The following is a 19699-nucleotide window of genomic DNA, read 5'->3' on the forward strand; positions in this document are numbered from 1 at the left end:
TGTGACATGTTCATGTGTCCGCTGCAGTGCGTAGGTGTGTTGTGCAAATGTAATGAGAAACTGCTTTGAGTCCACTTCAGAAAAGAAATATAAAGAAATTATTATTATTATTATTCCAAATGCCGTGCCAAAATATTATTATTATTCCAAATGCCGTGCCAAAAGATCTCAGCCGGCATTTGGAAACAATAGACATTGACAAAATTACGATCTGCCAACTGCAAAAGGCCACCCTACTGGGATCTGCAGCATCATCCGAAAATACATCACATAGTCCTAGACACTTGGGATTTTGTGTTCGACTTGTGATTTTGTGAAACGAAACCCAGCATATCTATCTTGTTTGCTGTGTCTAACAATAATAATAATAATAATAATAATAATAATAATAATAATAATAATGCATCACACAGTCCTAGACACTTGGGAAGTGTTCGACTTGTGATTTTGTGAAACGAAATCCAGCATGTCTATCTTGTTTGCTGTGTCTAATAATAATAATAATAATAATAATAATAATAATGCATCACACAGTCCTAGACACTTGGGAAGTGTTCGACTTGTGATTTTGTGAAACGAAATCCAGCATGTTTATCTTGTTTGCCGTGTCATAATAAAATAATAATAATAATAATAATAATAATAATAATGCATCACACAGTCCTAGACACTTGGGAAGTGTTCGACTTGTGATTTTGTGAAACGAAATCCAGCATGTTTATCTTGTTTGCTGTGTCATAATAAAATAATAATAATAATAATAATAATAATAATAATAATAATAATAATAATGCATCACACAGTCCTAGACACTTGGGAAGTGTTCGACTTGTGATTTTGTGAAACGAAATCCAGCATATCTGTCTTGTTTGCTGTGTCATAATAAAATAATAATAATAATAATGGGGTTGCTGTGAGTTTTCCGAGCTGTATGGCGATCTTCCAGAAGCATTCTCTCCTGACGTTTCGCCCACATCTATGGCAGGCATCCTCAGAGGTTGTGAAGTCTGTTGGAAGCTAGTCAAGTGGGGTTTATATATCTGTGGAATAATGTCCAGGGTGGGAGAAAGAACTCTTGCCTGTTTGAGGCAAGTGTGAATGTTGGCCACCTTGATTAGCATTGAATAGCCTTGCAGCTTCCTGCCTGCCTCCTGCCTGGGGTAATTTTTTGTTGGGAGGTGTTAGCAATCCAACACAATTATTATTATTATTATTATTATTATTATTATTATTATTATTATTATTATTATTATTTTCGTGTCAGGAGCAACCAGAGTTGCTTCTGGAGTGAGAGAATTGGCCGTCTGCAAGGACGTTGCCCAGGGGACATTGCCCGGATGTTTTGATGTCTTTACCATCCTTGTGGGAGGCTTCTCTCATGTCCCCGCATGGAGCTGGAGCTGATAGAGGGAGCTCATCCACACTCTCCCCAGGTGGGATTCGAACCTGGCAGCTTTCAGGTCAGCAACCCAACCTTCAAGTCACTTAGTCCACTACGCCATCTGGGGGCTCCTATAATAATAATAATAATAATAATAATAATTATTATTATTATTATTATTATTATTATTATTATTATTATTATTATTCCCTTACTGGGATCTGCACGCATTATTCACCGATACATCACTTGGAAAGTGCCCGACGTGTGATCCAATACAACAGCCAGCAGTGTCTGCTGTGGACTCATCTTGTTGTGTTCATAATAATAATAATAATAGTAATAATAATAATAGTGGCTGATGTGTGATCCAATACAACAGCCAGCAGAGTGTCTGCTGTGGACTCATCTTGTTGTGTTCCTAATAATAATAATAATTATTATAGTGTCCGTGTGATCCAATACAACAGCCAGCAGAATGTCTGTTGTGGACTCATCTTGTGTTATAATAATAATAATAATAATAATAATAATAATAATAATAATAATAATAATAGTGTCCGACGTGTGATCCAATACAACAACCAGCAGAGTGTCTGCTGTGGACTCATCTTGTGTTTCAAATAATAATAATAATAATAATAATAATAATAATAATAATAATAATAATAGAAACTTCTTGAGTCTATGTAAAATAGGCAGTAAATTATATTGCACAAGATTTCCCTAGCCTAAAATGATACATTTTAATATATTGGTTTTATGGTTCCCGTCCCCTTGATCTGGTCATGTAAGTGTGATTTATTGTTATAATTGTATTATTTTACTTTGTTTAATAATGTGTATTATGTTGTTATGTAATGTTTGTGTTTGCTTTTATGACTGTAAACCGCCCTGAGTCCCATCCGGGAGATAGGGCGGTATATAAATAAAGTTTTATTATTATTATTATTATTATTATTATTATTATTATTATTATTATTAATTATATATTTTAGGTATGTTGCATTCCCATCTATTCCATTATTAAACTTACGCATGTATCCATATCTCTTGTGAGGGGTTGGTGTAACATTTGGTTTGCTACCGTTACAAAACTAAATTACTGTGTCGCAAAATGATGCATGTCTCAAAAATATGTCACCAACATGACATGAGTCCCCATGGGGAGGAAGGCAAGGTATAAATAAAGTTATAATAATAATAATAATAATAATAATAATAATAATAATAATAATAATAATAATGTTAAACTGGTTGGGATTTCTAGGAGTTGTAGTCCCACAGCTTGAGAACCACTGGTGTAAGAGAAAGCAGGAAACTATAGTACAGTAGAGTCTCACTTATCCAACATAAACAGGCTGGCAGAATGTTGGATAAGCGAATATGTTGGATAATAAGGAGGCATTAAGAAAAAGCCTATTAAGCATCAAATCATGTTATGATTTTACAAATGAAGCACCAAAACATCATGTTAGACAACAAATTTGGCAGAAAAAGTAGTTCAATACGCAGTAATGCTATGTAGTAATTACTGTATTTATGAATTTAGCACCAAAATATCACGATATATTGAAAACATTGACTACCAAAATGTGTTGGATAATCCAGAATGTTGGATAAGCAAGTGTTGGATAAGTGAGACTCTACTGTAGTTAGTTAATACAGAAGGTGACTACTGACACCTAGTGATGCCTACTCGTCATTGCTCCCCAAGCACATGCTGAGCATTTTAAACAAAATGGAGATGCTAAGTGCAAGGAAATATTATTTTCCCACAACTGCACCTCTGCATTATGGTCTTCCAGGCACTACATCATATCCAGCTGTCACTCGGAGCATTTGAGGTCAAACAAATGGATTGACGAGGAAGTGGGGAACCAAAATAGTTGCATTTTATATTTTAACAATATAACGATATATAATACTCATATTATGCTATACTAATAATATAATAATATAATTATATACATATAATATTGATAATATTATAATATAATCCAATATAACAATAATAATTGTATATGTATATTACATGTAATATTACCAATAATATCGCAATATAGTGGTATAGTACAATATAGTAATATACAACGCTTATATTATGCTGTACTAATAATATCTATATCTATATCTATATATACAGTAGAGTCTCACTTATCCAAGCCTCGCTTATCCAAGCCTCTGGATAATCCAAGCCATTTTTGTAGTCAATGTTTTCAATATATCATGATATTTTGGTGCTAAATTCGTGAATACAGTAATTCCTACGTAGTATTACTGCGTATTGAACTACTTTTTCTGTCAAATTTGGTGTCTAACATGATGTTTTGGTGCTTCATTTGTAAAATCATAACCTAATTTGATGTTTAATAGGCTTTTCCTTAATCTCTCCTTATTATCCAAGATATTCGCTTATCCAAGCTTCTGCCGGCCCGTTTAGCATGGATAAGTGAGACTCTACTGTATATATGAAAGAGTGATGGAATCCCGGCGACCAACAAAACAACAAAACTAAACACCCCACAACCTAGAAAATTGACAGCACAACCCCTCATCCATGCCTCTAGGTTGATACAACAAAAAGAAAAGAAAAATAAAGTCCTAATTAGAAGTAGAGGAATAATTGTTTTTATCCAATTGCTGCCAGTTAGAAGGCTAAGCTCCGCCCACTTGGTCTCCTAGCAACCCACTCAGCCCAGGGGACAGGCAGAGTTAGGCCTCCCTTAGGCCTCTTCCACACTGCCTATAAAATACAGATTATCAGATGTGAACTGGATTATATGGCAATGTAGACTCAAGGCCCTTCCACACAGCTATATAACCCATTTAGAATCTTATATTATCTGCTTTGAACTGCATTGACTCCACACTGCCACACTTTATTTCCCATAACACCAGACTTCGCCACAGCAACGTGTGGCAGGGCACAGCTAGTATTGTATATACATGTAATATTAATATTATAATGTAATACAATATAAGAATAATACAGTATTATAATTGCATATTTATACAGCATGTAATATTACTAATAATATTGCAATATAGTGGTATAGTACAATATAGTAATATACAACGCTTATATTATGCTGTACTAATAATATATTGTATATACATGTAATATTAATATTATAATGTAATATAATATAAGAATAATACACTATTATAATTGCATATTTATACAGCATGTAATATCACTAATAATATTACAATATAGTGGTACAGTACAATATAGAAACATATAATGCTTATATTGTGCTATACTAATAACATAATATATTGTATGTGTATATATATGTAATAATAGTAGTAATAATAATACTTTATTTTTATATCCCGCCACCATGTCCCCGAAGGGACTCGGGGCAGCTAACATGGGGCCCAAGCTCAAAAGAAAACAAGATATAAACAAGTTAATATATTGTAATTATAATTATAATATATTGTATGTATATATAACTTGTAACCCGCTCTGAGTCCCCTTCGGAGTGACAAGGGCGGGATATAAATGTCGCTAATAATAATAATAATACTTTGGGTAGTCCTCATGCATTTTTCACCCCCCAAAAAATGGGCGAAAAGCCTTTAACCATGGAGAATTGTTGCAAGTCCATGGGGGATTCTGGGACCTGAAAAATGCTCAGGACTACATGCAATTTACGGGTTACACTGGAGGTCTGACTGCACCTCATTGACCCCAAAAAACAGAATGATGCCCATTGTCAATAAGAGGGACTTACGCCTGAAGGGACTCTGTGACGGAGCCGATCTGGTTCACTTTGAGCAGCAGGCAGTTGCAGGACTTCTCCTCCACGGCTTTGGCGATCCGCTTGGGGTTGGTCACCGTCAGGTCGTCCCCCACCACCTGGATCCCGGCGCTGGCGGTGAACTTCTTCCAGGCGGCCCAGTCGTCCTGGTCAAAGGGGTCCTCAATGGATACCACTGGGAATAGAGAAATATAGTTTTATCTTTCAAGGTCAGTTCTACGAGAGATATCCAGAAAGTAGATTAGAAATAAAAATGAACTAAGTATAGGAGAAAACATTCACCATATGCAGGTGAAAGCCACACCCAAATACCACTTCTCAACATAGTCGGCATTCAAATCTAGGCACTTATCATAGTGAAGAATGAGCTTGGCAACTCCTTCCCCACAAAACTTTGCCGCTTGCATCCTGACGATGAACAGCTGCGGGAAGGGGTGACTGGCTGGTTGAGAATGCAAGCGGCAGTTTTGTGAGGAAGGAGTTGCCAAGCTCATTCATGGCGACAATGCGCAGCTGCAGAAAGTGGTGACTGGCTGGTTGAGAATGCAAGCGGCAGAGTTTTGTGGGGAAGGAGTTTCCAAGCTCATTCATCCCTATGATAAATGACCGGCTGGTTGAGGAGGCAAGCGGCAGAGTTTTGTGGGGAAGGAGTTGCCAAGCTCATTCATCGCTATGATAAATGACCGGCTGGTTGAGGACACAAGCAGCAGAGTTTTGTGGAGAAGGAGTTTCCAAGCTCATTCATTGCTATGATAAATGACCGGCTGGTTGAGGAAGCAAGCGGCAGAGTTTTGTGGGGAAGGAGTTGCCAAGCTCATTCATCGCTATGATAAATGACCGGCTGGTTGAGGATGCAAGTGGCAGAGTTTTGTGGGGGAGGAGTTTCCAAGCTCATTCATCGCTATGATAAATGACCGGCTGGTTGAGGATGCAAGCGGCAGAGTTTTGTGGGGAAGGAGTTGCCAAGCTCATTCATCGCTATGATAAATGACCGGCTGGTTGAGGACACAAGCAGCAGAGTTTTGTGGGGAAGGAGTTTCCAAGCTCATTCATTGCTATGATAAATGACCGGCTGGTTGAGGACGCAAGCGGCAGAGTTTTGTGGGGAAGGAGTTGCCAAGCTCATTCATCGCTATGATAAATGACCGGCTGGTTGAGGAGGCAAGCGGCAGAGTTTTGTGGGGAAGGAGTTGCCAAGCTCATTCATCGCTATGATAAATGACCGGCTGGTTGAGGATGCAAGTGGCAGAGTTTTGTGGGGAAGGAGTTTCCAAGCTCATTCATCGCTATGATAAATGACCGGCTGGTTGAGGATGCAAGCGGCAGAGTTTTGTGGGGAAGGAGTTTCCAAGCTCATTCCTCTCTATGATAAGTGCCTAGATTTGAATGGCGACTATGTTGAGAAGAGGTATTTGAGTGTGGCTTTCAACTGCATATGGTAAATGTTTTCTCCTATACTTTGTTCATTTTTAATTCCAAAACGTAATCTACTTTCTGGATAGCTCTCGTACATTGTCCTTAAGGAGCTGTCTTTACATACACATCCATCCATTTCGCTTCGACTCACCTGGATAGTTCTTCACGAACCCCTTGTACAGATCAGCCAGCTGGTCAGGGCTGATGTATCTGCTGGGGTCATCCGGGGACTTGAAGTCCAGGTCGTATTTCCCGTCGCGATAGAATTCGGAGGCGGCCACATCCATCCCGATGACGATCTTGTCGGTGTAGCCAGCCTTGCCGATGGCGGTCTTCAGCAGTTCCAGAGCTGCGAGGCATGAAAGACAACGTTATAAGCAAATCTTCGACTTTTATATATACACCTCACAACCTCTGAGGATGCCTGCCATAGATGTGGGCGAAACGTCAGGAGAGAATGCTTCTGGAACATGGCCATACAGCCCGAAAGACATACAACAACCCTTCGTAAGTACAGAGTTGCATGAGACACTAAAACTACAAAGCTGACTTAGCAGTCATCTGGCAGCTGGTTTACAAATTTACAGTAAGCAACTGAGTCACATATTAAAAATAAAATAGATTAGGAACTCTCAGCAAGTTTTTTGCATTGCTGGAGCGTCTGGTTCATGTTGCCACAGCAGAAGCCTTGGGATCCCAGAAAAGAACACAATCACACTTCGGTTCCTTATTTTTCCAAAGTTTTGGTTCTGAATGTATTTTATCTCGTTTTATTGTGGTTATTTGGGCTTGGACCCATGTGAGCCGCCCCGAATTGTTGTTGTTATTATTATTATGGTTCTAAAATCGCAGCGGGTTAAACCGCCAAGCTGCAGAACTTCCTGACCCAAAGGTCGATGGTTCAAATCCACAGGACCAGGTGAGCTCCCACTGTTAGCCCCGGCTTCTGCCAACCTAGCCATTCGAAAACATGCAAATGTGAGTAGATCAATAGGTACCACTTCGATGGGAAGGTAACGGTGCTCCATGGAATCATGACAATGGCCACATGGCCTTGGAGGTGTCTATGGACAACGCCGGCTCTTCGGCTTAGATATGGAGATGAGCACCAACCCCCAGAGTGTGAGTAGATCAATAGGTACTGCTCCGGTGGGAAGGTAACAGCGCTCCGTACAGTCATGCCAATGGCCACATGACCTTGGAGGTGTCTATGGACAACGCCGGCTTTTCAGCTTAGAAATGGAGATGAGCACCAACCCTCAGAGTGCGAGTAGATCAATAGGTACTGCTCTGGTGGGAAGGTAATGGTGCTCCATGGAATCATGACAATGGCCACATGACCTAGGTGTCGTCTATGGACAACGCCGGCTTTTCAGCTTAGAAATGGAGATGAGCACCAACCCCCAGAGTGTGAGTAGATCAATAGGTACTGCTCCGGTGGGAAGGTAATGGTGCTCCATGCAGTCATGCCAATGGTCTCATGACCTAGGAGGTGTCTATGGACAACGCCGGCTTTTCAGCTTAGAAATGGAGATGAGCACCAACCCCCAGAGTGTGAGTAGATCAATAGGTACTGCTCCGGTGGGAAGGTAATGGTGCTCCATGCAGTCATGCCAATGGTCTCATGACCTAGGAGGTGTCTATGGACAACGCCGGCTCTTCGGCTTAGATATGGAGATGAGCACCAACCCCCAGATTTGGACTCGACTAGACTTAATATCAATATTTACATTTTTACTAAATATATATTTACATTTACTATACAGTATTGGTCAGTTTGCTTTACATTACACAGCAGGCCCTTGGTATCCACTGGAGTTTATTTTGCACTTTTATTATTAATAAAAATAATAATAAAGATACTATTATTATTATTATTATTATTATTATTATTATTATTATTATTATTATTATTATTTCCGGGACCCTTTACAGATACCAAAATTTATAGATCCTCAAGCCCCATTAATAATAATAATAATAATAATAATAATAATAATAATGTGACTCAATTTTTGTTCCTAGGTTGTGAATGTCATTTTCAAATTGGTTCTATCATTAAAACATGGGAAAAGTTTATTAAACTGCAAAAAAATGTTTTTTGCAAGACATCTTTAAGCACATTTTTCTATAGCTTTTCAATGAATAGATCATCAAGTCTCAACCAATTCAACATAGTTTGTGGCAGCCACAAAAACGAAGTTTCTGGAGTAGAACAACAACTTTCAGAGTATTTATTATTTATTATTATTTATTTGCTACATTTATATGCCGCCCTTCTCACCCCAAATTAAATTAAATTTACATACAATATTATATTATTAGCATAGAACAATACTGGCAATAAATTACTATATTGTACTATAGCAATATATTGTAATATTTTTAGTAATATTACATGTAAAATATAATTAATATTATTATATTGTATTATTAGTATTATATTGTATTACAAAATAATATTATGAATATTATATGTATATACAATATGTTATAATTATTTAGTAAGTACTGCACAATTAAAAAGAAAATAATACTTCCAAACCAGGAATATTTTTCTTCCAAATTTTGTTACCTAGTGTAATAGTAACAAAATGGCACAATACAATAACTTCCCACATATACAACTGCAACGTCAATATTTGCTTTTTTTTGGAATTTGTTACAAAAACATTGTCAGGCTGTAAAATGTTTGACACAGTAACATGTAAGGGCAACTGTATATTGCACTGTTTTCTATTTATTCCCATTTTTGTGTGCACTTTTTGGTTTGAAATTACTCAGGTTGGATATTTTGTTCTTTAACTTGCAAAGAAGTAACTAATGGGACATTTGATAGATAGAGAAAGAGACAGTGAGTTTTCCCGGCTGTATGGCCATGTTCCAGAAGCATTCTCTCCTGACGTTTCGCCCACATCTATGGCAGGCATCCTCAGAGATTGTGAGGTCTGTTGGAAACTAGGAAAATGGAGTTTATATATCCAGGTTGGAAGAAAGAATTACTGTCTGTTTATATAGCCATTGGCCACTTTGATTAGCATTGAATAGCCTTGCAGCTTCCAAGGCTGGCTGGTTGCTGCCTGGGGGAATCCTTTGTTGGGAGGTGTTAGCTGGCCCAGTAGGCTGTTACGAATTGTGGGAATCGACTTCCAAAACATATGGAGGGACGAAATTTACCCGTGCCTGCTCTACAACCATCAATAATGGCAACAATAGGAAATTTCACAGCTGGCTTGTGATGGTTTTAAATAATGGTTTTAATGTGATAACCGATTTGTGTGTTTATGTATGTTATAAATAAAGCATATATATAAATTATATATGTTTTGCTCTACCCCAAGTCCCCTTCGGGGTGAGAAGGGCGGACTATAAATCTATATATATAAAAAGCTAATAATAATAATAATAATAATAATAATAACAATAATATGGGGCCAATGGAGAAGGGAATGAGGAGAAAATAATGATAATAACAATAATAACAACAACAACAATAATAATAATAATAATAATAATAATAATAATAATAATAATAATATGGGTCCAACGGAGAGGGGAATGGGGGAGTCTTTGGGGTGAGGAGAAAATAATAATAATAATAATAATAATAATAATAATAATAATAATAATAATAATATGGGGCCAATGGAGAAGGGAATGAGGAGAAAATAAAATAATAACAATAATATGGGGCCAATGGAGAGGGAATGGGGGAGTCTTTGGGGTGAGGAGAAAATAATACTACTAATACTAATAATACTACTAATACTAATAATAATAATAATAATATGGGGCCAATGGAGAAGGGAATGAGGAGAAAATAAAATAATAATAATAATAATAATAATAATATGGGGCCAATGGAGAGGGAATGGGGAGTCTTTGGGGTGAGGAGAAAATAATAATAATAATAATAATAATAATAATAATAATAATACTATGGGGCCAATGGAGAGGGGAATGGGGAAGTCTTTGGGGTGAGGAGAAAATAATAATAATAATAATAATAATAATAATAATAATAATAATAATAATAATACTATGGGGCCAATGGAGAGGGGAATGGGGAAGTCTTTGGGGTGAGGAGAAAATAATAATAATAATAATAATAATAATAATAATAATAATAATAATAATAATAATAATAATATGGTGCCAATGGAGAGGGGAATGGGGGAAGAGTCTTTGGGGTGAGGAGAAAATAATAATAATAATAATAATAATAATAATAATAATAATAATAATAATAAGGGACCAATGGAGAGGGGAATGGGGGAAGAGTCTTTGGGGTGAGGAGAAAATAATAATAATAATAATAATAATAATAATAATAATACTATGGGGCCAATGGAGAGGGGAATGGGGGAGTCTCAAAGCAGATAGTGTGATGGACCTGCCTTGAGATTCTGGGCTCACTGGATGCTTCTGTGAGCCAATGAAGGTTGAAGGTGAAGAAGACGTCATCTCCTTACCTTCTTTGTTCTCCAGGATGTTTGGCGCAAAGCCGCCCTCGTCGCCCACGTTGGTGGCGTCCTTCCCGTACTTCTCCTTGATGACGTTCTTCAGGTTGTGGTAGACCTCGGCCCCGATGCGCATGGCCTCCTTGAAGCTCTCGGCCCCGATGGGGAGGATCATGAACTCCTGCATGGCCAGCTTATTCCCAGCGTGGGATCCACCGTTGATGACGTTGAAAGCCTGGAGGAAGCAAGACCACAGATCAGAAGGTGGCCTCTTCTTCCGCATAGGGTGACCTAGAACCATAGAGTTACCTAGAACGGTAGCCCACTGCTCATAGCAGCCTCGGTACGTTTTCTACAGAAGCACAACAAGGAAAGATGGGAATCTTTCAGCCACATAGAATATTAGAACAGACCCCAAGGGCCACTCAGTCCAACTCCTTTCTTCCAGGCAGGAAAAACACAATCAAAGCTCTCCCAACAGATGGCCATCCAAAATTTGCTTAAAACCCTCCTGAGAAGGAGATTGGAAGGGCAAGTAACAAAATGGTAGATAGAGAGTTGGAAAGGGTCCCAAAAGGCCATCCAGTCCAACCCCGTTCCTCCCAGACACCATCAGATCCCTCCTGATTAATGGCTGTACAAATTTTGATTTACAGATGTTATGTTTAATTGTGTGTTTATGTTTTAAAAGGGTAAGTATTACAGTTATTGCATCTCAGCACTCAGAGGCTGCTTGCTGTGGAGAAGTAGGCGGAGCCAACTGCCGTTTAGTTGAAGAAGTGCAGAGTTTTAAAAAAAAAGTCAGTCTGTGCTCTGATGAGGCACAGGGAAGATTGATTCCAGGTTGATGGGATCAAGGAGACTCCATTGTTCATTTTGACTCGGTTTTAAATAAGTTTGGTGACTTATTTAATGTAGTCTGTGTCCTGGTAAGGCACAGAGAATCTGTGATAGTATATCACAGGGGTGACTGTGGTTTGAAGTCACTGGATAGTCCAAGTTTCAGACTTTGGGAACCAATCCCAGCTGGACTCACAGAGATCCATTGAAGTAACGGTTTAAAAGTAGCAGAGGAAGAAGTTTTAACTACTTTAAGTAAAAGAAGTGATACTTTAGAGAGTTGATTCATCTCATTCTAGTATTGTAACTGTTAATAAGAATATCTCGAAGTGGGAAACAACATTGTAACCACTAAGCTCTGTGCCTGAATAAACTTGTTATTGTTCTTCCAACATCTAAGCCTCTGTCGCATATATTCTAAACCAAGTTACGCTACCCTTTAAAGTAAAAATAAAAGGTCTCCTCCCTGAGTCTTTGGTGGTTGCATCTTTCCAAATAGGTGTTAGTCGTTCATAGTCCTTTACAAATTGGTGGCAGTCGTTATAAATCCTTTACAATGGCCATCCAGTCTCCAGAGAAGGAGATTCCTATGGAAGCATATTCCACTGTCTTATGGTCAGGAAGTTCTCCCTAATATTCTCGTTTCCTGCCATTTGAACCCATTGTTCCATTGAGACCATTATTAATATCATTATTAATATCATTATTATTAATATTATTAATATTTTATTTATTTACAACATTTCTACCCTGCCCTTCTCACCCGAGGGGACTCGGGGCAGCTTACAACAACCCGCAAAATTCAATGCCACACAAAATCAGTAAAAAACAACAACATTGAATTAAGTGTGAAATATAAGAGAATGGAAGGTACTGATGTATTTGATGTATTTTAAGAAAACTAATTAAAAAAACAACAACATATTTAAAACCATTAACAATAATCCATAAAATACATTATTCAGGCTTAAAAGCATATAATTAATTAGATCCATTAATATTCATTATTATTATTATTATTATTATTATTATTATTATTATTTAATATACCGTATATACTCGAGTATAAACCGACCCGAATATAAGCCGAGGCACCCAATTTTACCACAAAAAAACATGGAAAACATTGACTCCAGTTATAAACCGAGGGTGGTAAATTTCAGAAATAAAAATAGATACCAATAAAATTACATTAATTGAGGCATCAGTAGGTTCAATGTTTTTGAATATTTACATAATGCTCAAATATAAGATATGACTGTCCAACTCTGATCAAATCATTATTCTCATCTTCTTCAATGTAAATGTGCTTATTTATCCTTTTAATAATAGAGTAAAATAATAAATGCAATAATAATAATATCAGAGTAAAATAAATGTATTAATAATAATAATAATAAAAACAGAGTAAAATAAATGTAATAGTAGCAACAATAATAGAGAAAAATAATAAATGTAATAATACCAATAATCATAAAGAAATATAATAAATGTACCATATATTCTTGAGTATAAGCCGACCCAAATATAAGCCAACCAGGACTCTCACCCGAGTATAAGACAAGGGGGGCTTTTTCAGTCTTAAAAAAAGGGCTGAAAAACTAGGCTTATACTCGAGTATATACAGTATTATTAATATTATTATTAATATTATTAATATTTAATCTATTTATTTCTATTCCGCTTTTCTCCTGCATCGGGACTCAAAATGGTAAACCACATATAAAAACCAAATGACAGTAAACAATCCCACCATAAACACATTTCCATATATAATAAAACTGTAAAAACCCACATCAAATATAATCAAAATATAAACAATACACAATTAAAACCTTCACTAGGTTAAAAACCCCATCTAGTAATTAATTCACTTAGGCTGTAGTCAGGTCCATAGTTGAAAGAAAGTTTAGTTCAAATATTGCACACAATAGGTCTGGCATTCAGACCTATCAGAGTCTGGATGGCCATCTGTTAGGAGTGCTTTGACTGTGTTGGTAGAAGAGGTTGGACTGGATGGCCCTCGGGGTCTCACCCAACTCTATGATTCTACTTTTAAGGCTCTGTCTTATTTCCTAGAATGGTAACGTATCACCGAAACACAGTGGCTTTGTTTGGACACTGGAGAGGAATAGTGCTCCGGTGCATGTACAGAAGGCTTACCGGGACGGGCAGAATGACCTCCTTGTTGCCGGCGAGGTCGGCAATGTGTCGGTACAAAGGGACCCCCTTCTCAGAGGCCCCAGCCTTGCACACGGCCAGGGAGACCCCCAGGATCGCGTTGGCTCCAAACTTGGCTGTAAAAAAATATATATTGTTGAAACAAGATGCAACCAAACAGTTCAGAACAAAATATAAACTAGCAAGAAATGGTGAAATGTATAACCATTCAATAGCAGTAAACAGTTTGTAACTTGCTCCACGGAATCAACTGGTCTTTAAGATATGTATGTAACTAGCTGTAACATTGCAATTTTTGAGTTTGGGGGGTTTGGGGTTTTGTTGCTTTGTGCGTCGCCGTGATGCCAAAAGCCTTTTATATATATAGATAGACTAGCTTTGCCTGGCCACGCGTTGCTGTGGCTTATGGGAATCCTTTGTCGGCCAGGTTGAATAGCAGTGAATAGCTTTGCAGCCTCAAAGCCTGGCCGTTTTCTGGAGTAGCTGGAGTCACACCCTCAATCAAAGCCTGGCTACAGCAGAGTCTCGCTTATCCAACGTAAACGGGCCGGCAGAACGTTGGATAAGCGAATATGTTGGATAATAAGGAGAGATTAAGGAAATGCCTATTAAACATTAAATTAGATTATGATTTTTCAAATTAAGCACCAAAACATCATGTTTTACAACAAATTTGACAGAAAAAGTAGTTCAATACGCAATAATGCTATGTAGTAATTACTGTATTTATGAATTTAGCACCAAAATATCATGATGTATTGAAAACATTGACTACAAAAATGTGTTGGATAATCCAGAACGTTGGATAAGTGAGACTCTACTGTACTTCCTTTGTAGGGGAATCCTTGTTTGGCCAGATTGAACTACACTGAATAGTCTTGCAGCTTCAAAGCCTGGCTGCTTTCTACATCGGGCATCCTTGCTAGGCCAGGGTGAATGGGACAGAGTAGCCTCATGGGAATTTTTCACCTAGGCCAAGTTGAAAAGCACTGAATAGCCTTGCTGCTTGCAAGCCTGGCCGCTTTCTCCCTTGCAGAATCCTTGGTTGGCCCGTTTGAATAGTCTCGATGCGGCAGGTATGAATGCTGCCATTAGCCACCTTGATGAGCATTTAATGGCTTTGCAGCTTCAAAGCTTGTCTGCTTCCTGCCTGGGAGAATCCTTTGTTGGGAAGTGTTAGCTGGCCCTGATTGTTTCCTTTCTGGAGCCCCCAATTTCCCTGCTTTCAGAGTGTTGCTCTTTATTGACTGTCCTGGTTTTAGATATTATATTGTTGTGTATTATTATGCCACAGGAATTATTTCATATTACAGTAGAGTCTCACTTATCCAACATTTGCTTATCCAATGTTCTGGATTATCCAACGCAGTCGGCCTTTTAGTAGTCAATGTTTTTGTAGTAAATGTTGCAATGTTTTGGTGCTAAATTTGTAAATACAGTAATTACTACATAGCATTACTGCGTATTGAACTACTCTTTCTGTCAAATTTGTTGTAGAACATGATGTTTTGGTGCTTAATTTGTAAAATCATAACCTAATTCGATGTTCAATAGATTTTTTCTTAATCCCTTATTATCCAACATATTCGCTTATCCAAAGTTCTGCCGGGGTGTTTATGTTGGATAAGTGAGACTCTATATAATCTTATATTATCTGCTTAGAACTGGATTATATGAGCCCCCTTCTACAAAGCTGTATAAAATGCACACTGAAGTGGATTATATGGCAGTGTGGACTCAAGATAATCCAGTTCAAATATAATATATTTGAACTCAAGATAATCCAGTTCAAATAATATAATATAAGTTTATAAATGAGTTACAGTAGAGTCTCACTTATCCAACATAAACGGGCCAGCAGAATGTTGGATAAGCGAATATGTTGGATAATAAGGAGGCATTAAGGAAAAGCCTATTAAACATCAAATTAGGTTATGATTTTACAAATGAAGCACCAAAACATCAGGGTATACAACAAATTTAGCAGAAAAAGTAGTTCAATACGCAGTAATGCTATGTAGTAATTACTGTATTTATGAATTTAGCACCAAAATATCACAATATATTGAAAACATTGACTACAAAAATGTGTTGGATAATCCAGAACGTTGGATAAGTGAGTGTTGGATAAGCGAGACTCTACTGTATATAGCTGTGTGCAACGGCCTTGAGTCTACACTGCCATATAATCCAGTTCAAATCAGATAATCTGTATTTTATAGGCCTGATTGAAGTGGCCCTGGGTGCCATTAAATGGCTGAGTGGGTTGCTAGGAGACAAAGTGGGTGGAGCTTAGCCTTCTAACTGGCAGCAATGGAGAAAAAAAAAACAATTATTCCTCTCCCTCTAATTAGGACTTTATTTTTCTTGTTTTTTTTCTGTCTAAACACAGCAGGGATGACCATGTCTTTTGTGGCCAAGTTTTGTGGGTTTTGGGTGTTTAGTTTCGCTGTTTACTTTAAGGCAGAAATGGTCAGAACATTTATCTATATATATAAAAGAGTGATGGCATCACGGCGACCCACAAAACAACAAAACTACAGGCCCCCCAACCTCGAAATTTGACAACACAACCCATCATCCACGCCTCTAGGTTGATACAACAAAAAGAAAAGAAAAATAAAGTCCTAATTAGAGGGAGAGGAATAATTGTTTTTATCCAATTGCTGCCAGTTTAGAAGGCTAAGCTCCGCCCACTTGGTCTCCTAGCAACCCACTCAGCCCAGTGTTAATAAAAGAATAAAAAATAAAATAAATACAAATAATACAATAAAAAATAATAAAAACAGTAAATAATTAAAAACACTAAAAAATTAATACCAAAAAATACTATAACAAAATAACTAAAAATAATACAACAAAATAATAAAATATAATAAATAAAAAGATAAGTTACAATAAAATTAATTTAAAAAAATACAAATAATGCCAAATAAAAAATCCACAACAACTTTTAACCAATACCACCACCACTTTGCCACAGCAACGCGTGGCCGGGCACAGCTAGTATATATATAGATTGCCAGTTTGCTTACATTTGTTCTCAGACCCGTCCATCTCCAGCAGCAGCTTGTCAATCTTCTCTTGCTCCACAACACTAATGTTCTGCAGAGGAAAAGAGAATGGCCATAAGGAGAGCGAGAGAGCAGAAATACAATCTAGGAAATGATAGGGACAAACACTACGAGCTACAACAACTGGCTCCTTGTGCATTTTATTCTCCTGACGCCTCAAAGTGTATTACCAAACATCATGCATCTTGCCCTTCTCCAGGCAAGATGTAGCTGCATGCACATTATTCAGATCTTTAGGAAGTTAGTTAGCTCCAAGAACTTTCCTATCTAGAATATATTTCTTTTACTTCAATAAAAACTTTTGAACTTAGATTTTTGACTGCAATCCTGTGCTATTCTACACAACAGAAGCTTATCCCAGCTCACCACGCCTAAGTTTCTGCTTGTTATGAAGTGTGCTTCGAGCACTCTGCTATATTTTGGTGGAATCACCACAAGAGAGGGTTATTTTTTTAGTCGAACCGCTCATAGATTCCCAAAACTTATCCAGCTAAAATGTAAGTAAGGTTGAGACACCAAGACAGCAAGCAGTTTATTATTTTTTGCATTACAGCATCATTCCGGCAGGTCTCCCAAATATGCATGCTCAAACACACAATCTTTTGCAGGGCTGGGCTATGGCACAGCTGGTTAGTAGGCAGCTGCAATAAATCACTACTGACCGAGAGGTCATGAGATCAAAGCCCAGGTTGGGTTAAGCCCCTGAATATTAATAGCGTAGCTTGCTGTTACCTAAGAAGCCTGAAAGACAGTTGCACCTATTAAGTAGGAAATTTAGGTATCGCTTTATGCAGGGAGGCTAATTTAACTAATTTCCAGCAGCATGTTGAAGAATGAGGAAGTACTCCCATCAAGGGCTCGGGTGTCACAGTGGACAGTGAAGCGGCAGCTCCCCCTGTGGCCGGAATTGAGCATATCCTCATGAAGCCGGAAGCTGGAAAACGTTTACTTGCCTCTGTGTCTATATTTATTTATTATTAGCGACATTTATATCCTGCCCTTCTCACCCCAAATAAATATACATACAGTATATTACATTATTAGTATAGCACAATATAAGCATTATATTTTATTATATTGTACTATACAACTATATTGAAAATTATTAGTAATATTACATGTAATATAAATATACAATTATAAGTGTATTATTATATTTTATTGCATTATATTATTGTCAATATTATATGTATATACAATATATTATATTATATTTATTTATTTACTACATTTCTATCCCGCTCTTCTCACCCCGAAGGAAACTCAGAGCGGCTTACAAATCAAATGAACATACAATATATTAATAGCAGAGCACAATATAAGCATTAAATTACTATATTGTACTATATCATTATATGTTACTATTATTAGTAATATTTATTTACGTATTTATTTACTACATGTATATCCCGTTCTTCTCACCCCGAAGGGGACTCAGAGCGGTTTACAAATCAAATGAATATACAATATATTATTAGCATAGCACAATATAAGTATTAAATTACTATATTGTACTATATCATTATATGGTAATACAGTAGAGTTTCACTTATCCAAGCCTCTCTTATCCAAGCTTCTGGATTATCCAAGCCATTTTTGTAGTCAACGTTTACAATATATCATGATATTTTGGTGCTAAATTCATAAATACAGTAATTACAACGTATCATTCCTGCGTATTGAACTACTTTTTCAGTCAAATTTGTTGTATAACATGATGTTTTGGTGCTTCATTTGTAAAATCATAATCTAACTTGATGTTTATTAGGCTTTTCCTTAATCTCTCCGTGTTATCCAACATATTCGCTTATCCAACATTGGATAAATGAGACTCTACTGTATTACTTTACATACAATATTTTATATTATTAGTATAGCACAATATAAGCACTATATGAGCAGTATATATTATTATATTGTACTATACGACTATATTGCATTATTATTAGTAATATTACATCTAATATAAATATACAATCATAATAGTGTATTATTATATAGTATTACATTATAATAATATTATCGATACTATATGTACATACATATATTTATTGTAATAAACCTGAGAGCCCGGAAGTTAGTTCCATCTTGTCTCCTGTGCTATAGCAACATGCTATGCTAATTTATATATATATATATATATATATATATATATATATATATATATATATAATTTATAATAATGTATAAATATATAAAATATTGAATATACATATAATATTGATAATATTATTATAATGGAATACAATATTACACTACTAATAATGCAATATAATAATATTAGTTATATATTAAATGTAATATTACTAATAATATTACCATATAACGATATAGTACAATATAGTAATTTAATGCTTATATTGTGCTCTGCTATTAATATATTGTATGTTCATTTGATTTGTAAGCCGCTCTGAGTCCCCTTCGGGGTGAGAAGAGCGGGATATAAATGTAGTAAATAAATACATAAATAAATATTACTAATAATAGTAACATATACTGATATAGTACAATATTGTGCTCTGCTAATAATATATTGTATGTTCATTTGATTTGTAAGCCGCTCTGAGTCCCTTCGGG

General features: G+C 36.6%; 1 protein-coding gene across 2 annotated transcripts in view; it reads right to left on the minus strand.

The window, feature by feature from the left end:
• The window catches only part of eno1 (enolase 1), a 55939-nt gene that overhangs the window by 4167 nt on the left and 32073 nt on the right, over positions 1-19699 (minus strand). For both annotated transcript variants that reach the window (XM_062965672.1, XM_062965673.1), the window contains 5 exons: positions 17084-17153; positions 14031-14164; positions 11040-11262; positions 6719-6916; positions 5125-5326 (listed from right to left, as the gene is read on the minus strand). In XM_062965672.1, coding sequence (XP_062821742.1) covers positions 5125-5326; positions 6719-6916; positions 11040-11262; positions 14031-14164; positions 17084-17153 — 827 coding nt within the window. The remainder of the gene's footprint in view (positions 1-5124; positions 5327-6718; positions 6917-11039; positions 11263-14030; positions 14165-17083; positions 17154-19699) is intronic.

Source organism: Anolis carolinensis, unplaced genomic scaffold (genome assembly GCF_035594765.1).
Source record: "Anolis carolinensis isolate JA03-04 unplaced genomic scaffold, rAnoCar3.1.pri scaffold_15, whole genome shotgun sequence".
Classification (NCBI taxonomy): domain Eukaryota; kingdom Metazoa; phylum Chordata; class Lepidosauria; order Squamata; family Dactyloidae; genus Anolis; species Anolis carolinensis.